The sequence below is a fragment of the Ceratina calcarata genome, unplaced genomic scaffold (assembly GCF_001652005.2).
Source record: "Ceratina calcarata isolate Rehan_Ccalc_2016 unplaced genomic scaffold, ASM165200v1 scaffold255.2, whole genome shotgun sequence".
In the NCBI taxonomy this organism is placed as follows: domain Eukaryota; kingdom Metazoa; phylum Arthropoda; class Insecta; order Hymenoptera; family Apidae; genus Ceratina; species Ceratina calcarata.
In genome coordinates, this window is record NW_017147567.1 from 673,016 (window position 1) to 700,020 (window position 27,005).

Genomic DNA, 27,005 nt, shown 5'->3' on the forward strand with positions numbered 1-27,005 from the left:
ATTCAATTTTGTTTCAAGAAACTATAAAGTATCACTTTCGTAATTCACTTTGATATAATACATAAGGTTGCCTATTAAAGTACGAATAAAAAATGTACACAAACTTACGTATAATTCTGCCATCAAGTAGCGTTAGAAGTAATACTTACGCGCACACCGAAGCTGAAATTCAAATTCGTTCGACCTTCGTGAAACTGAAGAATAAATAAATATTTGAAGGACTATGAAGCGGAGGTAGGAAGAAGTTCCACTGAGACAATTTTAATTTTATTTATTAATATACATTCTTTATTCCATATTCATTTATTTTATTTCTACAAGAATTAAAGAACTTCAGACGTTCTCGTAAATAATTTATTTTCCAGGCATTTCATTACATATTACATTTTAATATACATTTATTACATATGTATATTTTAATACACACTTAAATTTAATATACCTACATAATTATATTTCAATAAATATTATTGTTGCTACTTACAAATGAAATTGATCTAAGAAGCCACGATGGCTCTACGTTTAACAATAAAAATAATATTTCCAAATAACATATTAAGCGCAACGATTCCAATATTACTAATTGTAGTTTTGAATTACTATATTTGTTCAACATTTTTTAGCTATGGGTGATTATCTGAATATTACAGTACTGCGAGGACGAGGAAATAACAAATGCCCATCTAACGTATGACAGTGGTTTGCTCGTTCCTGTTACAACGTGCGGCACTGTTACAATTATTTCATATTTTTCCTAAGTAGTAGCTAGTTCACGCCTGCTGAAACATGCCCCGCTGCTTAATTAAATCGATGGCGAGGTACAGAAAGACTGACGACTCTTCAGAAGGTAAGATACATTCGTCTTTCGCTTTGCACAGTGAATAATGGCCACGGACGGTAGTGAAATGGTTATATGGGGAACAAAGTATTACGTAATAAGTAATGCACAGCTCCATCCACCATTATTGGATCGCATTTTCTCCTTGAATCTTACGTTCACTTACAGTCAGAATCAGATCATTAAATTCAATTTCTCTAATTCGAATTCCTTAATTAATAAGTTATATAGAATAATAATTAATATCAAGAATTAAAATTCAATCAATTCGACTTTCTTCCAATTATTTTAATTCTTAATCGATGGATTGTTTCATTTTTAAAATAAAATTTGTATCAATTTTAAAAAATTAGATTAAGTCCTTTAAGTATTATAATATGCATTTTACTGTTCCTAATTTTTTATGTCTTTTTATATATCTAATTTTCTAATAAATTCTATTGCCTATTAAATCTTATATATTCTCTTATAAATGCATAACTGCCAATTGCTGTTCAATTAAATTAAATATATTTATTTTTCAATTGCAACCCAGTTTGTAGTCATATGTTCGTTGATAAATACATAATCTATCATTCAAGAAAGGAGAAAATGATTTCTCACTTTATTAACAGAGACTGAACTGCCATGGATGCCTCCCTCTTCCTCACTGGACACGAAGAAGAAGCACCAAACCAACAACAGTTCAACTAAATGCAATAACATCTGGACCTCGTCGAAGCTTCCAATTGTAACACGATATGCATTTAACAAAGAGAACAACATGTTATGGAAGAATGAATTGGGTAACGGAGAATTGTACATGAATTTCTGTGATATCGAAAATGCATCCGGCAGCAGCGTCCCTGCTCCTGCTAATCAAACAATCACGATGGACTCTGCTAACGCAGATCAACCGATAGAAAAGATACAGATATCCTTACCAAAGAAAGTAGATTATGTCAATATGGAGAACGACGAGATTAAAGTAGCTGTGAATCTAAGCAGAACGTTCGACGAGAATCAAACGACTTCTCTTTATCTCCCTAATCCGACCAAGAAACAGACCGACACGCAGGATCAATTTATAGATGGGAATATTAAAACTGGGACGGATAATGGGCAGAATTGGAAACGGAATAAGACTATGCATTATTGTCCTTATTGCCGTAAGAGTTTCGATCGTCCCTGGGTGCTGAAGGGACATTTACGTCTTCATACCGGCGAACGACCGTTCGAATGTCCGGTCTGCCATAAATCATTCGCTGATCGGTATATATCTTCTTACTATTTTCAATTTAATGTTTAATTTCGAGATATTAGAAGTAGATTATGAATTTTTAGGCAGGATAAAATATTTATACACTTCCCTGAAAAAGAGTTGTATAAAATACAACCGAGCCTTCCAATTCCCTTCTTTAAATATTTTATGCGATTCGTAGATTATTGCATTTTTTATATTGTTTGAATTGCTTATATTGTTGAGAATGTATCCTATTTTCCAGATCGAATTTGCGTGCGCATCAAAGGACACGGAACCACCATCAGTGGCAGTGGCGTTGCGGCGAATGTTTCAAGGCATTCTCGCAGAGGCGATATCTGGAACGCCACTGCCCTGAGGCTTGCAGGAAATACAGGATATCTCAAAGAAGAGAGCAGAACTGTAGTTAAGAGATATATTTTATTTCCTTCATCTGTAAACATGCATATTTGTATGCAGAAATGTGTAATGTAATATATAATTGTATCTCGTTCAATTGGCAATGTATAGTTTTTATTTCATTGATTAATATCTTTGCTTCAATATAAAAATACATATGCTGTATGCAACACATGTTTTCACGAAATCCTATCCTCCAAATTAAGAAGTAAATCCTGCCTGGAATTGTTATTTCGATAGCTAATCTAATTTTTATGATAGATTGAATTTTACGATCTTATTTTACCTTTCTATCGAGTTTACATTTTATATTTTATATGTCTTATGATTTTAATTACGATTTGAGATATTAAATGTACTACTGATTTTTGGTAAAGGGAAGCACAGCAATCTTACTGTAATCATCCGACTTGAAATTAGTATTCATGGCTTGTTTGAGAATCGGCAGGCCCAAAGAGTACTTCCTTCGAGGATTCTTTATTACCTAAGAGGATTATCCTTCGGGCCTATTGATTCTAGCACAGGCCCTCATACTTCTACTCATTTGTTTGCTTCGTACTACCTTTCCTATTCTTTTGTCCCACTTCTCTATATAAATTCGTTATCCTCTTCATTTTAAACACGTTTATTTTGTGAATAAAGCGATCTTATCCGGATATCTCTGCCATTACTTAAATCCTCCATAAATTAATATTTTATGATTTTATTTAAAATAATAAGCTTCTATAGATAATTGTACGAGTAGAAATCTTTTATTGCCACAGGTATGAAGAGTAAATCGCGGAAACGTTGGAGGTGCCGGGTAAGTGCGACAGTACACTAGAGAGAGAAGGTTTCAAATAATGTTTCTGCTATCCTCATCTACTTGGGCATGCGTGCGCTGAGTGTTGCTCTATTACAAATTCCGCGGCTTAGAAAAAGAGATTCCTCTTCTCTTTTTTCCTCTTAATTTACGTACATAGAAGTACATAGGCTATTGTAGTTGTTATCTCTAATTATTGTTGAAAGAGTGGGGAATCAACTGTGCCGTCGGCCTTTGTTAAAGGGAATCGTTTGAAGACGCGCCTTGAGGCTCGCTTGCCACCTGAACGTTAGAGTGTGCGCGCATCACTCCGGCCCCTAGCGGACCAATCTGGGCGCATTTACTCCTTCATGGCGCACGTCGTGTACGTTCAACGAGGAATAATTATCGCTCGCATTTGACGCAGTGCGTTAGTCTGATATTACAAACGGAAAAGGACGTAATATAGTGCCGCGTGCATACGCGATACGCTTCCCCGAGCAAGTAAATCCGTGGTTTCTAGTGCTCCGTAACAAAGAACGCGGCTATCAGAGACACTGCTAAGAAAACTTGACATTGGAACGGCCATTTTGGCGTGTTGTTTCCTAATCGAGTGCTCAGCTCGGCATCGATATCCATCCATTTCAAGGTAAGTACCTGGCGTAATTGTTCAGACTTTGTTCAATAAATAATTATGCGTGCGAGGTGATTGCGGTTTTCATTTCCCTGCGTGGGTTTCGTTCGGATTAGTCTCGGTGCGATTTGCATGGACGAATAATCGACTTCGCGCAGATGGTTCCTCTCTGTTTTCCCGTCCCGTTCACTACTATGTCTATCCCGGTTAAACTCGACCTTATTATTTCAAAATTTATTGCATGAACTGTATTTAAGAATTACACCACATTTTTTAGTTGTGTACATGTTTGATTGGTATTTGAAATTGTTAATAATATTTGAATTGGTAGAATTTTACCACGTATGTGATACAGTTGGTAGGATAGACTGCGGATTTTATGATGAAATTTAATCCAGAAAAAATATAAACACTACGGATAAAAATTTATAAAACATCAAAGTGCAAAATGCAAAATCGTTTAAAAGATGAAACGAAATTTCTGTTTGAAAAACATTTTTTAAGTAGGTTAAAAATCTGCAGTCTAATTAACTCGTCACCATTTCATAAATGATATATTTTGCAAACTGCTATTATTTTTTGGTTTACAGTTAAATAAAAATTGTGATTTGCTACTATAGCAAGGAATTTCGAATAAATAACTCCCTAATATCGTTTAGAAATTGAATATCGAATAAATTTATGGTAGATATTAGTGAAATTAATCTGTGACAAAGAGATTGTTTGAGAATTCGAATTTCTTACGAACGGTTAACAGGCGATGAGGTAGGAATTTGTATAAAAACTAGTATGATTCTAGTGAGGACCTACTGTGTTTATGTCCTATTGCGATCGAATAGGTCACACGTAATAATAACTTTTTGCCCTAGCACAGTTTAAACTGTTCCTTTTGTACCTTGTACACTTCCAATTTCTTACGATCAGTTAATATAAATTGGTTTAATATAAATGAGTTCAATCAGGCTGAGTTACAATTTAAGAAAATTGGTTGGAAAATTAATTATTCACAAAATTATTAAAAGGCTATAAAATATTTTAGACTAATTGATAGAATTTAGCAACGTGCATCAAATTTTCCTTTATATAGAATAGATTATATTTCATCGTTTTATATCAATTAATACTGCTCGGAATCAGACAGAATTCCAATTATAATGAAATAACTGAATTATTAGTAGAATATCAAATATTTTAAGATAATCGATGGAATTTCATTTATTTTATTATATGAAAATACTTCATCATTCCCAAATTACTTAATACTATTCCAATATAAATGATTTGAATCAGACAATTCCAATTATATTATGAAAATTCTTAGTAGACCTCGAAATATGTTAGATCGATAAAATTGAGGAACATGGATCTATTCCTTGTTGCAGAAAACAGATAATATTTCATCATCTGCAAATAACTTGATACTTCTCTAATATAAATGATTCCAATCAGCCAGAATTCCAGTTATAATAAAATAACAAAATTCTTAATAGACTTGAAAATACGTTAGATCAACAGAATTGAGGAATATGGATTTATTCCTTGTTGCAGGAAATAGATAATATTTCATCATTTTCAAAATGATGACAGAACACATAAACTCCAACCATGTCCTGAACTCTGGTTTGAATTCCAAATCAGATATAGACAAAATGGATGATGTTGGTTGGAAAGCGAAATTAAAAATTCCACCAAAGGACAAACGTGTGAAAACTAGTGTAAGTCATTTGATTTCCTTAAATCCATTGATTCAAATCTTCAATAAGAATATCGAAAGTATTTTAATTGAATATCTTCGGGAATCTTTAGGATGTCACTGATACGCGTGGCAACGAGTTCGAGGAGTTTTGCTTGAAGCGCGAATTGTTGATGGGCATCTTTGAGAAGGGCTGGGAGAAGCCATCCCCGATCCAAGAGGCCAGCATTCCCATTGCACTGTCTGGTAAAGATATCCTGGCCCGCGCAAAGAATGGCACCGGGAAAACTGGGGCCTACTCAATCCCAGTGCTAGAACAAGTAAATAAAAAATTTTCCTTCTCAAGCTAAAATTTAAACTTATCAAAGTACTGTGCACATCGAATCACGAGATTATGTTAATATGTTTCAGGTCGATCCACGAAAAGATGTGATCCAGGCACTGGTCATTGTACCCACCAGAGAGTTGGCTCTCCAGACATCGCAGATTTGCATCGAACTGGCAAAACACATGGACATTAAAGTAATGGTGACTACCGGAGGGACCGACTTGCGGGATGATATTATGAGGATTTACCAGAAAGGTGAACATTTAAAACAGTTCATTTATATAAGAATAAGAATTGAGCATTTAAAAATAGTTTACTCATGACGCAATTCGGTTTTCAGTGCAAGTAATAATAGCAACGCCAGGAAGGATTCTTGATCTCATGGACAAGAATGTTGCTCAGATGGATCATTGTAAAATTCTAGTTTTGGATGAAGCGGACAAACTCTTGTCGCAAGATTTTAAAGGAATGTTGGATCACGTCATTTCGAGGTAAGACTCGGTTTTTCTTAAATCTTTTCTAAATCTTAGTAAATGCCCGAACAGTATATTGTCTGGAATTCGTGAAATTGTCTAACATATTCCTCTGTTTTTTTGTTAAATTTAGATTACCGCACTCACGTCAGATATTGCTTTACTCGGCAACGTTCCCGCTGACAGTGAAGCAGTTCATGGAGAAACACTTGAGAGATCCATACGAGATTAATTTAATGGAGGAGCTTACGTTGAAAGGCGTGACGCAATACTACGCCTTCGTACAGGAACGACAGAAAGTCCATTGTCTCAACACACTGTTCTCCAAGGTAAGATTTCGTTGGAGAACATCTTTGTTCTCGGGAAAATTGAGATTTAGTTTTTATAAGAATTGGGAGAATGTATATAGAGTCGATTATAAGATTTCGGGTTTGAATTTCGATTCAACATGGTCAATCGACCGACTATTTTACTTTTATAAAAGTTAGGAATGGGATTCGCCCTCGCGCCGTTCAATTGTAGTTTTATTGATTTAATTCAGAATTATTTGACCGAGAAATTTACCAAAGGCATAAGCTAAGCTAGCTAAGCTAGAGGGACTCAGGAGTCTGATATTTACTGATTTAAAGAATATGGAGAATTAGAGTCATCGAATGAAAGGATCCGGGTTTGATTTCCCGTCCAACCCGATCAAATGATTTTTTTTTACTAAGAAGCTAATATTCCGTTTTTTTGTTTGTTCCAGTTGCAAATAACACAAAGTATAATATTCTGCAATTCGACACAACGTGTCGAATTACTCGCGAAAAAGATAACAGACCTAGGTTACTGCTGTTATTACATACACGCGAAAATGGCGCAGGCACACCGAAATCGCGTGTTCCACGATTTCCGAGCAGGACTTTGCAGAAACTTGGTGAGTACATTTTCTTCTTTATATTCTCACTTTAGAGAATCGTAGATTTTTTTAATTCTCACATTGATGATTAAGGATTAAATTTTCATTGCGTTTATACAATTATTGATTTGAATTATAACTCCAAATTGAAAATCGAAATTTAGTTTCGTATTCCGGATTCATCAAAATGGACGAAGAATATAATTTCATTGTTATAAAACCAATTCCCTGACAAACAAATTCCCTGACAAACAAATTCCCTTTCGCGTTTCAGGTGAGCAGTGACCTGTTCACGCGCGGTATCGACGTCCAGGCCGTGAACGTCGTGATCAACTTCGACTTTCCAAAAATGGCTGAAACCTACCTGCACCGCATCGGACGGTCGGGACGGTTCGGTCACCTAGGCATAGCGATCAACCTAATCACGTACGAGGACCGTTTCAACCTGCACCGCATCGAGCAGGAGCTTGGCACGGAGATCAAACCCATCCCAAAGGTAATAGATCCAAGTTTGTACGTAGCGCGGCCCGAAGACAATAACAGTATGGAAGAGGGCAACGTGTCCAAGTAGTTCCGATGCTTAAACGACGTTTTACACGCGCTCAAAGAGTTAACAAGTGTAAAATGGTGATCCGTGTGGCTCGTACACGTCTATGGCATATGTACATTTTTCGATATGCTTCGAAACTAACCGCAGAGTGAAACGATTACACGTTCTCGCTCTCATCGGGGGAAAAGTATTGTCCGGGTGTGTTTAAAAAACAAAACAAAACAGTGTATAAAGACGAAACAGTGCTATGGACATTTAGATAAAAACAAAAAAGTGGTCTATATAGAGAAAACAAAAAAATGTTGAAAATTTCAATTCATAGTAAATGCAGCGGATATTGAAAAAAAAAATGAATTTACTTGTAAATAAGGCATGGCTGAGGCATTGAGACGTGCTCAGTGCGATGGTGAACTGATGCGGCATGCCGGGTGCGAGTCATTTCTTTGTACATAGATACATGTAAATGTACATAATCTAAAGCGCGCGCGTCAGAGTCAAGCCATTATCAACCCAAGCACAACAGCATAATTAACATTTAATCATTGCATTTTACCGCAGACTGTAAATATCACACGAGAGTATCGATCGTTTTAATAGATAAAATTTTTATACGACGGGCTTCATACTTCCAACGTATTTCCGTTAAAACCCAATGGGATACGCGATTCGAAAAGTAACAAAAAAAAAGAGAGACGATAAAAGCAACTTGGATTCGCTGTTTTTTTGTAAATAAATCCCATTGATTTCGCAGCACGTGTGTAAATTCTCCTTGAATACCGCAGATTCGAATTATCGTATTCTTACAACCGTTTTGATCATGGCTTGATTTTGCTACCCTGTCAATGCTATCATACAACTCTGAGATTCAAATCACTTTTCACCGGAAAAAAAAGAGGAAACGCAAGATTATTTTTTCTTTCTACAAAGCAACAAGACTTTCTTTTCTTTTTTTAACTTAATCTGATATATTTTTTTTTACGAAATCGTGATTGAACGTCAGAGATTGTAAAATTGACTAGTTTTATATAATTATTTTTTATAAATAACTGGCTGGTGGCATTTGTCGAATTCCGGGATTCGGTGGGTGGCTTCTATTCGAATATTCACGTCTCCGTTCGTCAAACAGCGATTAATTTTCGACAGGACTTGTGATCCCCTCGACAGAATTTAGATGAAAAAAAAAATACAGTACGAAACGTGTATATAGCATAATAATTTTTCACGACTGCCAAAAAGAGAAATAATAGAGCGTCATTGAATCCCGTTTTTATCCCAGATTTTTCTCTATTTGATACATTTGTTGGTCGTGCGAATGAAAAAGGTTTAGGAGCCCCGATTTTCCATCAAATTTTTATTGTCGCAAATATTTCATTTGAGAGGAAGTGCACCACCAGCCAAGACGACCTAGGTTTATGGAACGAAATGCGTATACATTAATAGGCAATAGTAGAGTACTTCATATTTGAGGCAAACAAAATTCGATGAGGGAGTAGAAAAAAAATATGAAGCTGAACGGTTTCGAACGCGTTCAGGACAGTAATATCGGTTCTGACATTCGCGAATACCACAGGAGAAAAAAATGTGACTGCTCGGATAGAATGGAAATATCGCAGATTTTATAAAAGACGAGGAGACGTTCGGACGTCGTATAAGTCGTGCAATTAAGCTCGGAAACATTCTTTGACTCTTCGTTCGCTATTGCTTATCAATGACATGTTTAAATAGCACGAGGCTGACTTGTACATCAGAAGATTCCATCCTCTTTCCACGAGACAACCGGTAACAGATCAATTCTATTCTCGAGAAAAATTGACGTAAAAACTCTCACAATTAAGTACTGTGATTTAGATTACACTGGACCGCGTTGGGAACCGTTCCTCGATTGAATATATAATTTGATACATAACGACGTTTCGATATTGGAAAACACACACACATGGTCACTCGCTCATTCGCTCGCAAATTTTACACATCCAGTGTGGAAAAAAAAATGGCATTATCAATCGACTTACATTATTTTTGCCAGTACGAGGAGCAATGTGATTTTTGCAAATCGATCGTAAAACCGTTGTTACAAGCAATCAGATCATAAATGCTTGGAACAATCGGGATAAATCAATCAAGGGAAATCCTTTCTACGTTCGGATTAAATCCCAACGTCGGAAGAATGATTATTAGAAATTGGCGATGAATCTTGAACAAAATAATTATAATAAGCATCGTATTTATAACGATTTAGGGGAAGACACTTGCACAGTGTTTTTTCATTGCGGCTCTATCTTTTTACCAATTAATACGTTTCCTTTTCTCGTACGCGATGACGCTCCGGGTACGAAAGGACTTTTTGAATTTTCCCTCGAGTGAAATCGCGTACGAACTTCGTTCTGTAATATTGTAACCACTTTTCTTTCTGTACCTTATAATTTTTCCATCGCAACACGTAATTCAGTAAGGAACAGTATTCCGGGCTCGAAGTGATTACCGGTCTACGATTAAATTTTCCTCTTGTTTTGGTGGGGAGTTCGTTTGTCTTTGGCGAAGTCTTACTGAATTATAATTCGAAGCACCATTAGATCCGGCCCACTCCGGAATCTATTTTGCGAACTATATTTTAATAATCGATCTTTAAAAGAGTCAAGAGCGCGAAATACATTCTATTATTTTGCTGTTATTAGGTCCGTTTTCGAGACACTAGAGAACGAGCTTAATAACAGTGAATTCTAATTACTTTTTGGGAGGCATTCGTTCGTAGAGAAACGCGACTAATTTTTAATCTTGGCTCTTTTTGAAGAATACGTGTGAAATCTCTAGTAGAGGGTGATAAAATACGTACAGACCGAAGGGATTCCATAACGAAAGCTTCTCCATTTTCTACATGGAATCGAGTCATCTTAAAGCGGAATTTACGTTTCTCTTTGCCAACGTCCCCTTAGGTCTGTCGTGTTTCCAAGTGAAATCTTGGATAAGTATCAGTTTTGGTATGGATGCACCTTTGTAATATGAAAGTGCTGGGAGTGTTAACATCTTGGATCTGTGGTACGTGCATAGGCCCTTTTGGTCATCGAGGAAAGGGCCGACAAATATTAAACGAACGATTCGTATACGGTGACGAATTATTACGAATCGATTCGTATATGGTGAAGGAATAACATCTTTCGAGGCTGCCTTCGGGATCTTAGGTTCATCGAAGTCAGCCTCGACGCCTCCACCTTTGCATTGGGTCCTGATCCAATGCCCGACGAGCTGCGTACTATGAAAAACGCCAATAACAATAGCTAAATGAATTCGGTCTCAAATAACTATAAAAATGTCGAACGGTTTTGTAGTCCGGACAGCTCGTTCTTCACATTGGAGCAAGATCTCCAATAATTCGTAAAAAAATATTAAAAAAAAATACAAAAAAAAAATGAATGATTGAAACAGAGGAAAGTATTGTCACAAATACGTGACAATTCATCGTAATTTACCACGAAATTTTATTTTATGTTTATACAATAGCGATCGGAAATCTTTGAACATTGTTTAATTGCGAATGAATACATTTTCCAAAATTCTACTGTTTCTGTATGAACAATCTGCTCGATTGTTTGCGACATTTGTTTATCTTTTGACAAAAGAAGAGAAATGTTCGAAAAATACTCTTGTGAATGCAGCTCGCACAATACCACGGACTTGTTTTTAATCCCCATTCGGACTTTCCTTTTTTTCTAAATATCTCCGAGAAGCAATAAGAGTTAACACGTTGTAAAACATCCATGTGGTATTGTCCGGTCTGCACACAATTAAAAGACAAAAAAAAAAATTAAAAAAAAGGGAGGAGGAGAAGAAGAGGAAGAAGATGGTATGATCTCTGGATGATCGTATATGTTGATCGAATGTTTTTTTGTATGAGAAATTTTGTATCAATAATTTGGAACCCCTCGTCTGTGTTGTCTAACGTTCAATTTAACTTGAAAATTCACGTGCGAGAAACAAAAGGTAAGAAGAAGAAGAAGAAGAAGAGGAAGAAGAGGAAGAAGAAGATAGAATTATTTGTAATTTCAGGAACGTGAAAATTGTTTATTTCTCAGTTTGTGTCGGCGTTATAAAAGAAACCTTTTTTTTATTTGTTTTCCCAAAGCACAGACCCTTATTGAAAAAAGAGACAGAATAATAATGAAATCGAAGAACCGATGTCAATTTGTTTTCGAAAGGAACAAAACAGTAAAATTTGATTCTTAATAAAAATTTCCGGTTCAGTGTATCGCATTCAATTTATCCTGAGGGCCTCCGTAGGGGACTGGTACGAGTTTCGACTTCCCCATTAAACCACGACTTTCGCCGAGTATAAAACAGTTCCATCGCATCGTAACAAAAATCGTCGTACTTCTTTTCTCCACTGAGCAAGCCTCATTTGAGGTGAGAAATAATTATACAAATTTGATATAAGTGAACCTAAAGCCAGAAGACGATCTCGTGTTGTAATTATGTGCGGCTTAACCGGACGATTTGTCCGAAGTTCAGAAATATTGTAGCTTAAGCGGATTACGAAAAGCTGGTTCGAATTAATCGTTTGCGCATTACATTTATCGTTCATATTAATTTTATCAGTTTCTTCACCTGGCGAGAATACGTAAACACGAATTGTTTAATAATCCTTTTCTTAGGTACCTCGCTAGATTGGATAGGGTAGTTTTGAAATTACAGGTACAGTTATTTAATTTCTATTTTTCACAAGCTGCATTTAACAGTATGCAAAATTTTGACAAAATCCTACGTTTGCCCTTTATAAATATTTACTAGACTTCGGATTTTTATGCAATAAAACGTGTATGACGTTTATTTAAAAAAATGCATTTAATCCTTTGAAAATAGTGATGTGTATTATTTTGATTTACTGCACATTTTTCCACGTTACTTTACTAAATGCATAAAATCCGCAGGATAGTAATTATTGAACTTCGATTTTTCTGAATTATCCCTTTACTCGGCTTTGTCCGATGCCTTTTTATCCTGTTACGTATCTTCCAATCGAGCCAAGGTGGAAAAATAGGTGCGGGGAATATGATTCCCGGACAGAGACGACAAATATTGAAACGATCGAATACAATCCCAGCGTTGTAATTACATTCATCTATCCGTATCGTAATCGAGAATCTCAGTTACTGATGATCGACACGATTGTGTTGCCAATTGTACACAAACGTGCGATTCACCGGTTTGCTCGCGAAAGCGTAATATGCAGTGGATCAGGAAATTATTCGAACTGATTTTAAAATGAAATCAACTTTTTTCGAGCCGCTGTACGAGTCGGAAGTCGAAAATGTAAAACAGTGAATCCGTTCTGTAAATCAGGCGTCCGGAGCGAAGTCTATTTTTATTCGTGATTAGAACAATATATTGCGGATTCCATGTACAAAAAGAATTTGTTTAACTTCGCAAAGTGTAGAAAACTTTTTTTTCCAAGTTCTGACCTTTATGTGGCCATACGAATTTTCTATTTATTCATATTTTTATTAAATGATACAAGTGGGCGTGTGTAGGCGAACTCGGCGCATTGAATTGCGCGGCCCACGTTGCACAGGTAAGACAGTTCCTCTAAAACGCGATCGGAAAAGAGAGAACATCCGGAACTGAGCGAGCGTAACGAGGTTCGAAGGCCGCTTATCTGCGGATGACTGACGCAAATTCCGAGAACATCGAACGATATTATCGAAGCGCCCTTTGAGGGTTCCACATCCATTAAGGGTGCATTACGCGTGAGCGTACGACCGGCACGTGCGACCCGTCGCCGTCGTCGTCGTTCATCGCCGCCCCGTACGATCAATTAACACTAAAAGGTCCTTTAGGGAAAATTCGCCGCCGGCTACGACAGTGTACGTACAGTGTCTGCCGCGACCTTCATCATCCTCCCTGTCGCAATGCCACCTTTACTCTCGGCCGTAGGCAGATTTAACATCCCCTCACTCCCACCAGCAAGCGAACCTAGCCTTTCTGCTGAGAGGAATACCTCCATTTTCCGTATAATTTCCACGAGAGATGATAGAAAGAGAAGGAGACGTCTGGAGGGAACGGCAGGGGGCAGATAGACGAAGACGTGCACGAGGAAGCACGCGCGGATTTATCGAGGAACGTAGAGATCGTCCTAGAAGGAGGAAAGAATGGTGGAAAAGCGACTTCCCCTGTGAAAATCGTCTACGAACCCGATATCGTAACCGTCGACGTCGCTGTCCTTTCTTTTTCTGTATCGAGACTGCACACCCTGTGTCTTCCCTCTCGTGCCACTACAGCCGTAATCTGGCAGTGCATTTAACCACTTTGTGAAATAGCCGTATATCTCGCCACTGTGACGTAGCATTCGATACGTCGGACACGGGTGGACGGAGGCGGCTGTGTAAGCAGGAGAAAGCGAACTGCGAGAAAAGGGGAGAGGCGGGGAGGTGGGAGAGAACGAGAGAGACGAACCATGCCAGGGGGTTAAATACACGGGGTGTCTCGAGGAACAAGGAAGAGTATGATTGATTCGTTACACCTATGTGCCTGGAATTTTCAACGATTTTTAAAATCTTCAAGAGCTGCATGCTACATCAAGTACTCAGAACCATACTATTCGTATCGAGATCCGCTCAACTATGACATAGTAAACTCTGCATGCGTACTCAGAGGAAATTCAGAGTCGATTTTCTCGAGAACCAAGCCTCAGTTCCATATTTTCGACTTCTTATGTGCGATCCACGGTTGTAATAGTGGGACACCCTGTATCTACTGGTAGATATGGAAAATCGTGCGCGCGCCAGCACGCCCTTGCGCCCCCGCTTTTAGGGGTGGAAAGCGCCGACTCGGAGGCGGGGTAGCTTGCATCCCCCCGATGGTAGGGAAACGATCCCTACCACGTCGTTCTAGCCGGTCGGGAAAGCGCACGAGCTGTCTGGAGCGGCGGGGGTGTCCGAGGGGTGATTTCACGTTTTACCAGGAGGCGAGGGGCGATGGGTCGAACGGCAGACACGAGAAGGACAGACGCTACGTAGGTCGTAGAGGGACGGAGGCGTAAAGAGCGCTGGGAATCACAGTAGTAGTGTGTATGTAAACCTCCCCCGTCGTATATAGTCTGTCCGGAGTGGAAGAAGGGTGCGCCCTACTTCGGCGTCGACGTTTTCCCTCCTGGCAGTGTGCAACGGCGCGGCGGCGTATCGGAAGAAGAACGGAGAAAGCGAGCCAGAGGCTGTCTCTACCGTTCGGCGCCGGGGTTTTCGCGGTGTCTCGCATTTCACGACGAGCATCCGCGCGACCGACGCTCCGAGTGTTTCGCGAGTGTTCGAATGTCGGATTTCGGTGGATTGAAACACGAGGAAAAGGAGAGGCGGGTGGAAGGCGGCGGGGTGGAGGAACGAAATCAGTGAAGATCGGTCCGGCAACGCCTCGGGTCATACATAGAGCGTCGAGTGCGAGGAACGAGGGTGAAACCCGTGGAGGATGGTGGTGGTCTAGTTTTCGGCAGTATTATATTCGGTGGCCGCGTGTCGTGCGCGTCGTTTCAACCCCCCAGTGCCGCGAGCTGCCATTACATGGGTCTTGTTATCGTTCTCGGCGCCAGTTTCTCTCGCGAGATGTTCACGCGTTGATCGACGCGTTTACGTAAGGACAACGGACCGCGCGACGGTGTATGCTCGCTCGTACGTGCTCGTATGTATCTCAATGTGCGCGCGCGCGCGTGACCAGCACCAAGAAACACGGGAAGGCCAGCCGCGGAAGGAGGCGGCGGCGGTTTTCGTCAATTCGCGAGTTCACCGAAAATAGCAGACCCAGCCAGCGACTACCTGCGAGTCTTTTCGTTGTCAGAGGAATCGGGAGGATTCACGAATGGATAGGCCGAGGTCGTTTAATCTGGACCCCCTCGTTTGCATAATTAGTGCACTGAAACAGAGAGAAGGGTTCGTGGAAACTTTATTACAAAGGCCGAACGTTCGATAGACGAGGTGACGAAGGATTGAATAATATTCAATGAAGAAAACGACGGGATTCCACGGGAGATGAAAATGCCCGCTGCTTATTGACGCGCTCCCATCGAGCAACACCGAATACCAACACTCGACAATAATAAACGCATCCGTCATGAAAATCTCCGCGTTCCTCCTCGTGATGACGTTGCTCAACATAGCGACCAGCGACAAGTGCGCCGACGAGTGTTCCTGCAAGTGGAAGAGCGGAAAGCGTACGGTGGAGTGCGTGAACCGCGGCCTGACCAGCATACCTGAGTGGGTCGATCCGGAGACGCAGGTGCTCGACACGAGCAGCAACGCGATCCGCATACTGCCGAGTAACATCTTTGTACGCGTACGCTTGACGAATCTGCAGCGTCTCTACCTACGCGAGTGCCGTATCGAGCGAATCGATAACGAGGCACTGGCGGGCCTTACGAACCTGGTGGAGCTCGATCTGAGCCACAATCTTCTAACCATGGTGCCCAGTGCCAGCTTCGTCGACACGCCGTTCCTCAGGGACCTCGTGCTCTCGAGCAACCCCCTCAAGAGGGTCCACTCGCACGCGTTCAAGAGCACGCCGAATCTGGTCAAGCTGGATATCTCTCACACGCAGCTGATCGAGATCGAGGAGAAAGGTTTCAAGGGGCTCGATCTCCTCGAGAGCTTGAAGTTGAACAACAACCAATTGTCCACCTTCCATCCGGGCACGTTCGATCCTCTGAACAAGCTCACGAGCATAGAGCTACATGACAACCCGTGGGTCTGCGACTGCCACTTGCGAGAGATGAAGATGTGGCTAGTGAAGCATAACCTGCCGACTCTGCAAGCGCCAATTTGCCACGGGCCGAAGCAGTTGCTGAATCGAACGTTCGCCGAGCTGGGCATCGACGACTTTGCTTGTCGGCCGATTCTTCTGATAGCCAGCCGCTACGCGGAGGCAACGATAGGCGAGAACGCGAGCATTGTATGTAGGGTGAGCTCGATACCGCCAGCGAACGTGAAGTGGTACTGGAATGGAAGATTGCTCACTAACCACTCGGCGTTCAGTAGCTATCAGAAGATTCTGATCTTTGAAGAAGGTCAGTTCCGGAAGAGAAGCACTTTGGTGCTGACCAACGCTCAAGAAGCAGACTCCAGCGAGTTCTACTGTGTCGCTGAGAACCGCGCCGGTAGCGTCGAGGCCAATTTTACTCTTCACGTGTCCCTAAGAACCGCTGGCATGTCGACCCTCGGTTCCGGTCAGATCGCCGGCATATCAGCCGCCCTGGTCGTTCTGATTCTCTTCATACTCTTAATTATCCTCGTGCTGTTCATCCGTTTACGAAGGATGCCGTTAAAGGACATGAAGTCAGCAGTGCCAGCGGAAGGAGCGTCCACCGACAGCACGGGTGGCAATAACGAGAACTCCTCCACGAGTATTGCTCGTAGAAAACATGAAGAGATCGAGACAACGTCGTTCGGCGTCGAGTCCAAGCCACCTCCTGTGTCCTTAAACTTGAGCTACGTCCAGCGACCTCAGCCAGGCCTGCAGCCACAAAACGAATACGGTTCCATCAGCCGCTTCGACGATCAAAACCAGCAGGCATCTATGATGGTCGCGCCTGGTGCTTGTTTCTCATCCACGACGTCGTTAATGCCGATCGACAATCCCGATTTGATCAGGGACACGCGTCGCGGCTCGGCGGAGGACATTACGCCGTATGGCGGCGCCGATTATGGTCGGATGGAGGTAGTAGACGACGCGAAGATCCTCTACTCAAGTTGCATGTGGGAAACTAGCGAAGAATGCAGAACATCGGTACCGGTAAACGCGTACACCTCGAAGGAAGCGTTAGCCGTGGTCGCGCCTATGGTCGAGCAGTTCCCGCCGGGTGCGAAACAGATCAGAGTCTGGCAGAAGGGTGTACCGGTACTGCCGCCGGTCTCGGCGTTGAAACGCGTCCTAGGATCGACGCGCAGCTCGCCTGACGAGGGTTATCAGGAAGGGACCGGGACCGATGTCTAGGTACCGCTGCTTCATTACTGCGACGCCCGGCACCGTTACCTGGAGCTCCGTAGACGCCATCAGGAAGACACCGACTGCTGAGAGAGAGAAAGCGAGGGAGAGAGACATATAGACGTCTGTCCTGTCCAGTGCCGGACGAGCGGTAGTGAAATGGAAAACGGTCGATTTACTCAGACAGAATATAAGTAATAACTTGAGCAAAAGTAACAATGGACTCTAGCCGCGGTTTAAAGCGGACGTCGACCCCCGTTCGCGTCTATACGCGCGCGTTAACACGGTAAACGTATATATGGAACGAGAAAGAGTGATCGATGAAACGGTTCGAGATGCATTCCGTATATATACACACACGTAGGAGGGGAAGTCGTTGCAGGCGACCTGCTGGAAACGTGCATACACCTCCTCGCGAGATTTACGTCGGCCCGTACATATGAAATAGTTGGAGGTGTCGCCGTGACTAATGCACCGAACGGACGAACGTGAGCCGGACGATACGTCGAGAATCCGCTCGTAGGGACAATAACGTCGATACCACTCGACGAATTTAATTACGATTACTTTTCGTTCTCCTGTTCTCGCGTGTGCGTGTGGCGTGTCTGTGTTCGTGATCGTTGCCCGACGATCGAGACCTGAGGACGGGGAGTTTCGTGGGTGATCAGCACAATATTGACGGGTAATACTTTCTATTAAGAACTATCAAGGGGCTGAAGCTTGAAACGGAGAGATGGAGAGCGGCTGGAGTGCGCATGCCAGAGTGAAAGAGGAAAAAATATGAAAGGGTATCACGTTTAAATGTTCTAAACGGTATATTCATATTAAATCGAGGAGACTGCATGTTCCAAAGGATGTGGAGATGAAAATAGAGTTAGAATTTCTATTGCTGTGTGTGTGTGTGTGTTGGGCTGTATTGAGGACACGTGTTTAGTCAATTTCCAGGATGAAAGGAATTATAATTGATTCGTTCGTATAGCAATTTGTCGATTGGAGTCGTTTTTAAATCAGAAATGCATTCACTCGTATGTTGCAGTTAAAGGGTTGATTTAGTAAATGGCTGGCAACCACAGTGGGGGCTTTCTTCGTAATTAGATCTACAGATTTTATGCATTTATAGGAAATGACGTGCAAGTACATATCGGATGACACTTTCAAATATCATTCGAACATATCGTACTATCTGATCATATCGTGTCATCCAAACCTGACTTATTAAAATCGTTACATTATTTATTACTTGTGTAATTTGATATGAACATCCTCGAACATTCATTTTGTTGGCAGTTCTACTACGTACATCGACAGTACGCGTATACATTTACCAAGTTGCACGCTTTGACTGTGACATCTACGGGAGATCGAGCGTCGAATCGATCGGTTAGACTCAGGATAACGAACGATACGCAGGACATACGAGAGAGAGAGAGAGAGAGAGAGAGCCGATATTGTCACATCGGATGGTTTTTGACGTCCGCGTTCGAGGACGAAAATTCACGGGGACGATAGACCGTGAAATATTACGTCGGATACGCTTCTGGACTCGCCGTCGCAATCCTCTTCACGGCTAAACGGATTTCCGTGCGCGTTAAGAACCGTTCTAAAATCGTTAGAATGATAAACCGCGTTTTCGAGGAATATTAAATCTGACGTACGAATAGCAGACACCGAGAAAATCCGAGTTAATTTTTTAAACCGAGGAGGAGAAGCGGCTGCGATTTCCAGACGTGTTTCCTTTCTTGTTATTTAATTTCAACTACTCCGGAGCCGATGGAATCAATTACATGAGACTGTATAGTAAGCACGGGTAGCCCGTGATCCAATCGCAAGCGAACACATACAATTGCTCAAGCTAAGAAAGACTAAAAAACGATCTGCGCTTGCCATTGGTTGACCGGCTCAAGCCTCGCGTTAGTGTCTTACGTAAGTGAGTCTGTGGCACGTTGATTGATACAAAAGACACTTGAGCGGACCGTAACACCGACTGCGAATTATATTCATCGGTTTTATCTGCACGTGTGTGCATGTGTCGCGTGTTCACGCGAGTGTTCGCCTATATCGGGAATCGTGTCTTGAGAGCCCCGTGCCTGGATATATACGTATGGGCGTGTGTGATACGATACGAGTGTATATGACTTTAACGTGCGACTGTGTTCCTGTTCCCTGTGTGTGACCCTCGTAGAAGGGGATGGAGTGGCTCGAGGGTGAGACAGTGTGCAGTGAGGCAGTGTACAGTGTCTGCAATTCCTACCGATTGGTTTATCTGTCATTCAGCCCGGCTGCTTTTCTTTGCTCAATGATCCCGGAAACGCGCGACAGCTTCGTGATTGATAAGGTAACAATAAGAGAGAAAATGAAGAAGAATGTACGGTTGCCTCGAGGCGCAGGAGGCCAAGGGTGCTTCTGAGCGATAGGTTTTGACCAGTTCGATTGTTTCATTTTATTTATTTATTAAGGGGGCTTTTTATAGAAGCGTTTTATATTTTTTATGAAAATCGCTTAAATTTTATTTATTTATTCAAGGGGCTAGAAGAACCTAGGAAGCGCCTTTTTATAAAAGCCTTCTATGTCCTTACTAAACATAATTTCTTACAATTGATATCCTGCAACTTTAATTTTGCATAGAATTCCTCAGACCTACTGAAACTAATGAGTAGGCCAAAAATCGCAGTACACGTAACTAACTATTTATGTTCCCTTCGTATACTAGATTTTCATGTCAAATATCTCATTTTCCATAAAATACTGTTAATCACTTTAGACAGCTTAATCTCTTAACGCCTTTCGTGCAAAAAAAGCTTACAACCTTGAGTTTACACACATATAATTATACTATTCTACTATATTTAGTTTGCTATTTTATATGCGACTCGCGTGCTTATCTACCAAGCCAGAAATGTTATAACTTAATCGGTTTTAATTGAAACCAACAGGAATTTTAAAAATATGTGATCCAATCGGAATTTATTTAAAAATGTTCATTTACGCTGGCGTTAATTCTGTTCCCATATTTCGCGCGGATCGATAATGCAAGCTGAAGAACGCGCGAGAGACGTTCTCCCAGTCATTTTATTTGAGGTTCCACCAGGTCTATTGGTTGTTTCCGAATCTCGATAATCGCGAAAAACGGGAACGCGTCCAATGAAATTCACGTTCCTTTCGCCAGTGATCGATTTTCGTGCCGCGTCAAATCGTAACACAAAACATTCGTTCATTCTTTCACCAACCGAAAATCGTCGAAGAAAACGGATGAATCACACCGCGGTTCTTCCGGCGAAAATGCACCGTTAATGTCGCACTCTGAATAATTTACGCCTGTCTCCTCGCTGCCGTTTACAGCGGGCCGGGAACGGGCGAGTTTAATGTTGAAATTTTGCGGTTACCTTGCTCCGGAATTGTTCGCTTCTCTGCTACGTCATTGTGTCCGCCTTAACTCTTTCTTTCCTCGAATTATTTCACGTTAAATGCTACGCCAGATATGACGAGAATAATTCCTATTTCATACTAGAAAGAGTGACGTCATTTGAAAGAACGATAATAACAATTTGGAAATCTGCTTATAGACACAGCAGTTTGATAAAATTAGAACAATTGCCAATTGATTTCTTATGACAATTAATGAAGATTCTTCTATCACGGTAATAATGATTGATCAAGCTCGTTCGCTGTTCACTAGTCATTCTCTCGTATAATCACATGAAAATTTACTAGTCAATGAATAAACCATTTCATTATGCTACGCCAGGTGTAACGCAAATAATTTCCATTTCATACTAGAATGCGTTGCCATAATTTAGATAAAATAATAATAAAAATCTGGAAATTGCTATTCATAGACACAGCGGTCTAGAGCGGTATAGGAGCTGGCAATTGATCTCGTGTATCGATCAATGAAGAATCTCCTACCATGGAGACTAGTAATGATTAAATATTGGTTACTCGTGGATATAGCAATCTGATAAAATTATAGAAACTGGCAATTGCCAGTTGAAGGAGATCAATTGATCTCCTATGTGATTAATGAAGATTCCCCTATCACATCGAGGCTAATAATGATTAATCAAGCTCGTTCGCCAGTCACCCCTTCAATATAATCATATGAAAATCTACTAGAGTCAATGAATAAACCATGCGAACGTTACAACGGCATCGATCAGGCCCCGTTCTGTTGCATTAATAAAACATATTCGAGATTTCCTAATTGCATATCGATGACAATTTCGCACGCGATCGGGAATCATAATACGCAGGTTGATTCCTCGTCTTTTATCGATCCCCGAGGCTTTCGTTTCCGAGCCCTCCACGTGCCGCGTTTGCGCGGAACCCGACGTTCGGGTTAATTAATCGTAAAATAACGAGCCGCGTAAGCCGGCGACGACGAATATAATGAACGGCCGAATTTAATAGATAGGCTGATTAATGGCCGGGTCAGGCGTGCCCGCAATATTTCCCAAAGTTGAAACACGGATCATGCGAAATGAGAATGACACGGTTCGCTAATTTCCACGTCAGGCTTTTTTCGCGGGCTAAAAAGTCAACGTCGAAACGCGTCACAATGTGTCCCAGTCTACGCGTATTCCGGTCCATATGACGCGAGACAATACCGTTTCTCTATTCATCATCTCCTTTCTCGCATATCGTAACGACGATATTCAATAGGCATTTTTGTCTTGCTTCTTTCCTTCTCAATGGAATTTTGCTTCGGTAGATCGAAATCGTAAAAACCGGGGTTAAAATATGCAGGGCTGAAAGACGGTTTCGCGAGAGAATACGTTCGGGACGTGGGTGAATGTCGTTCTTTCTCTGCTTATAGAAGTCTATAACACAACGCCAGCGTTTAATGAACATTTGTGAATACAAGTCTCCTCGTGTCATCCTGGCTGATGTCGTGATATTATTTGAAGCACACAAAGGCTCAGAAGTAAAAGCCTTGAGATTCTCTTCTATGATTAAGTCTCGTATTGAGTCTAATTCCACTTGATGAATCGAGTCTGAACAAAATCTTGAATATCCTAACCAGCGGGAGTTATATAGGTTCCTATTCTCCATTTTGAAGATATTTCTTGAACCTGTCTGTCGTAACCATGCTTCTATTTCTTCGTAATATCAGCTAATAGCACCTATAATCCTGACCCCATGACCATGCTAATAACTAATATCAATTTCTAAATTCTTTCAAAGAAACAATTCAGCGCATGACAAACGAGATTGCCGCGTGCAGTACAAAAATGTGACTCTAAATAAAAGGACGTTAAGCGTATTATTCGGACAAATGTAACATAGCTAGTGCAATACGTCTGAATAGCAGTACAGGAAACGCTTGTTGATTAAATTTATTGAATTTACGTTTCGGCCAAGTCGCCTGCGTCTGGTCTAGTCGTAGCCAAGGAATGAATAAAGCACATAAAGAGACGTCAGGCAATTAAGGTTGCCGCTATTGCAAACTGCTCGGTGTACACAGGATTTGCTTAATTACTTCACTTAATTACTTTGTATTGCTGTTCCAATGCCGGGGTGCCGGTATCCTCGCTTTTAAGGTACACGGCCAACGTCTTCACAAACAACGGCTAATGTACATAATGTAATATTATACGTTTGTATATAGAACCACCCCTCGCCGTCGCCTTCCGCTCAACATTAATTGTACGGCGCGACTGTCATAAGGAGTTCTGTTAAAACTTTTCGAATTTCGTTACGAATAACTAGACAGTTAGATTAATTACTTTCATGTAGGACTTACAAGAATTTTCATTTCCACTCGTGTTCTTAATTTACATCTTTCAAGAATTTGTTCCTTTAAAAACTGACGTCTGTCTTATTGTTCATCTTCTCGCTTCATGTGCAAAAATAATTTTGCATTGTCCTTCGCTTTGCGCTCTTCCTGGATGTATTTGTGGAGTCTTAGGCTAGCCAAAAATTAGTGTAGACCCAATCGTCTCTTTTGAGAATTTATAATCGCGAGGTCATCTTGTTTCACAGGCAAAAGTAATTTTGATGGTACTTTAATGTATTCTTTCTTTTCGTGTCTCAGACTGGTCAAAAATTAGTAACCAATAATTCGTTTAAGAATTGACAATGAGGAACCATTGAGCAATTGGGAAAAAGCTGAGCGTGATTTACTTAGTAATTCATCTTCAGAGTGTCTTGAAATTTTTAACAGAAATTCATAAATTGTATTGAATGTATCACCTTTCATAAAGGTGATATAAGTATCGATTTTAAATTTGACGAAGATGAATAAATCCTGAAATCTGCAGACGTGAAAATGGGCAGAAACAGTGAAATCTGTGAATGTGTTCTTGATATACACGCAGGGTGTACATAGGGCGAGTATGGATGGATAAGAGGGGAACCCGGTGGAATGTTAACGATAAAAGAATAGACCGGGGACGTAGCCGCAATGAAAGTAACATATGACCGTAACGTACGATAACACTGTCACGCACACTCGACAATTCCATACGTGTTCTTAATGCCTCTCGAACGTTTGTTCAACACGTCTGATAAGCCTGTTGAATTAACTTTTGTTTCCGCATCGTTTGATTTCTTGCGGAGCACTCGTAGTCAGTTTATTCTGGGGACGTATGAGCGTTCGAACGAAATCTTAGAGTCCTCGAAACTTTGTGAACTCTAAGGCCCCATTTATGAATAAAACGTGCAATCGAATTACTATATTGATAAGTTCGGCCGTGCGATACATTGGTTATTAATATGTGATACACAATTTCTGTGACGATCGAGTGATCGTGTAACGAGAGAACAAGACTTTTCGGCTACTCGCGTGACGTATTCTTGGCTTCAAACACTCTCCCCGTGTCGTGTCACTTCGTTCTTATCGATCGATCGAGTATCTCTCGGTAAGGGAATGTTAATCTTCCTCGTTACTTAACGATCGTCTGCCTAACGACAACGACCGTTTCAGCGGACACCTCGAACACGCAACGCGTAAAAAATTATCCTTCGCGTTCTACCATCTCCTTTCCCAGTTCTCACTTTCGTTAATCCGAAATCAAGTGCTCGAGATTCGAAGTGTCGAAGAAATAATAAGTAATCGAGTATCGTACAATTTTTTATCAGATCGAATCTCAGATTAAAATCTACCTGTGTCGTATCTCCGTACCGTGTCATCGTTGCATCTGTGTCAGCGAGAGTGACACGATACGGTGATTCGACACAGGTTGATATTCGATTAATCTTATGATTGGTCTTTAGATTAAAAGCCCGTTTACTTGTGTCGTACCTCCGTATCGTATCATCGTTACATGTGCATCAGCGAAAGTATGACGCAAGTTGATAGTTGAATTCCTTAATGAAATTGACCTTTTACCCGAGTAAATAGATTCATTTTTAAAAATGATTTCTCACACTGCCACAGGTTTTTAAAACCTGAAGAACCATAAAATAAAGTAGAGAAAGAAATGGGATATGAATTCTATTTGAAGCATCAAGAAAAACTTGTGCCTCCTATCTCATTTCTAGAATTATTCAAACCCTTGACTCCTACCAGGACTTCCAGTCCGCGCATATCAGACATCGGCATGCATATCGAATACATATTCCTTCATTCACAAGTATTAGGATTCTTCATTTATTCAAATCTGTGACCATTTATCATTAGACTGTAGATTTTATGCAATTATATAAAATCCAATTTTGTATGAATAATAATAGAAAGTCAAATCTAAAGGAGGCCATCTAAATGTCTATTCTGTTTTTGACTAAGGTATTTAAGAGGCTTCCTTTAGCTCAGACATCCTATATAGGACAATTCAGAATATCAAAATCTGAATGTTTAAATCAAACAAACGTTTACGTCAAATCTTCTCTAAATCAATAATTATTTTATATTACGTCCATAACAAATATTTTATTCTGCGTAAAGATCTGCAGTCTATTTATCATAATCGAAGACAATAAGGATATTAGAACGTTTGTATCACTAAATCTAGCATATATGAATTCCCTCGTCGTGTCATCGGAATCACACTTTCAAATGTTGGCGTTACTAGCATAATTTTCCTAATACTTGCGAATGTCGGTGTGTATAAAATGTGAGTGAATTAACAAAGGCTAAGAGACGGTGCAGTTGTCCAATTAATGAAGAAAAGCGGGCAGGGAAGAAGGAACGTGTGAAACAAATAAAGAGAGTGTAAAAAAAGTGTAGTGGTTGTGTGTACGTGTGTGTGTGTGTGTGTGTGTATATGTATACGCGTACCTCGCGGAAGAGGCACGGGAATATCCTACTTTTTAAATGTTTAAATGGTGAACTCTAAACAAGAAATGTTGTAAAGAGCGAGCGAGCGAGATGAAAGGCGGAAAAAGGAGCACGACGAGATGGGGGGAAACCAGTCTTAAGAGATGTTAACGATGTACAAATGTGTAATTTAGTGTTGCAAGGGAAATCCGTCTACGGCGCGGTATAACATGATAGAGGAAGATACTAAACAAACCATGTGGAAAGCAAAAAAAATTCATATTAACTTTTATTTTACGAGAAGATGAACGCGCATACAGGTGAACCTTTTTAGAGAACCTAGGCGTATCTATATTTCCATGATTACACATTTTTTGAACGTATACATGATAAATAGAGAAGCGAGTGAGTGTCGGACTGCGTGCTATACGAGCGTGGAAAGAGAGAGAGAGAGAGAGAGAGAGAGAGAGAGAGAGAGAGGAATTAGGGTGTGAATATCATCTATCACATTCTCGCACGTACCGTACATCATGTGCTATTGAACGACAGTTGTCGAAATAAAATTTTTTTCGATCAAATCATCAGCAGTAGTTTTTTATTCAACGCACCTGGACTCTTATTTAACTTTTAGACCGCCGGAAAGCCGAAATAGCTGCGTATGTCGTTGACAATGAGGCATCAGAACCTAACAAAATCAGTGCCATTATGTATTATTATTTCCGATCCACACTCGATTTTGGGTCCGTACATCACTGAGGCAAAATCAATACTTTAATTTTTACTACACATTATTATTTATTTTAATATAAACCCTGTATATACATTGAGATTTGAAACATTAATTCATGTACTACATACAACCTTCTGCGTGTGCACGAAACTGCCTTTCGAGACGACGACGCGACGTACATCGCCCCTTTAAAAGCACGTCGCTTTTGCCCTGTAGTAAAGAATCGTGAAATGCACACCGGTTTCATCCACCCCCGCATCGATTATCGCCCCCGCGGAATATTAAAACCC

At 40.6% G+C, this 27,005-nt stretch overlaps 3 protein-coding genes across 3 annotated transcripts; all 3 read left to right on the plus strand.

Moving 5' to 3' along the window:
• Positions 1 to 610: 610 nt before the first annotated feature.
• Positions 611 to 2,564, plus strand: LOC108623192 (zinc finger protein 236). Its single transcript, XM_018021516.2, has 3 exons — positions 611 to 847; positions 1,453 to 2,089; positions 2,323 to 2,564. Exons 1-3 carry the CDS (start codon positions 787 to 789, stop codon positions 2,486 to 2,488), a joined length of 864 nt encoding a protein of 287 aa, XP_017877005.1. The 5' UTR covers positions 611 to 786; the 3' UTR covers positions 2,489 to 2,564.
• Positions 2,565 to 3,601: 1,037 nt separating this feature from the next.
• me31B (ATP-dependent RNA helicase me31b) lies at positions 3,602 to 12,077 on the plus strand. Its single transcript, XM_018021616.2, has 8 exons — positions 3,602 to 3,907; positions 5,441 to 5,607; positions 5,699 to 5,905; positions 5,997 to 6,168; positions 6,254 to 6,404; positions 6,520 to 6,715; positions 7,132 to 7,302; positions 7,559 to 12,077. Exons 2-8 carry the CDS (start codon positions 5,470 to 5,472, stop codon positions 7,853 to 7,855), a joined length of 1,332 nt encoding a protein of 443 aa, XP_017877105.1. The 5' UTR covers positions 3,602 to 3,907; positions 5,441 to 5,469; the 3' UTR covers positions 7,856 to 12,077.
• A 1,974-nt stretch (positions 12,078 to 14,051) lies between these two features.
• LOC108623217 (leucine-rich repeat-containing protein 24) lies at positions 14,052 to 26,569 on the plus strand. The gene has a single exon (XM_018021585.2). The coding sequence runs from the start codon at positions 15,926 to 15,928 to the stop codon at positions 17,798 to 17,800; it is 1,875 nt and encodes a 624-aa protein (XP_017877074.1). The 5' UTR covers positions 14,052 to 15,925; the 3' UTR covers positions 17,801 to 26,569.
• The last annotated feature ends 436 nt before the right edge of the window (positions 26,570 to 27,005 follow it).

Coding starts and splice junctions, on each gene's coding strand:
- me31B (XM_018021616.2), top strand. CDS start 5,470: ATGATGACAGAACACATAAACTCCAACCATGTCCTGAACTCTGGTTTG. Junction 5,608..5,698: donor ACAAACGTGTGAAAACTAGT/GTAAGTCATTTG, acceptor GGGAATCTTTAG/GATGTCACTGATACGCGTGG. Junction 7,303..7,558: donor CAGGACTTTGCAGAAACTTG/GTGAGTACATTT, acceptor TTCGCGTTTCAG/GTGAGCAGTGACCTGTTCAC.
- LOC108623217 (XM_018021585.2), top strand. CDS start 15,926: ATGAAAATCTCCGCGTTCCTCCTCGTGATGACGTTGCTCAACATAGCG.
- LOC108623192 (XM_018021516.2), top strand. CDS start 787: ATGCCCCGCTGCTTAATTAAATCGATGGCGAGGTACAGAAAGACTGAC. Junction 848..1,452: donor GACTGACGACTCTTCAGAAG/GTAAGATACATT, acceptor CTTTATTAACAG/AGACTGAACTGCCATGGATG. Junction 2,090..2,322: donor CATAAATCATTCGCTGATCG/GTATATATCTTC, acceptor CCTATTTTCCAG/ATCGAATTTGCGTGCGCATC.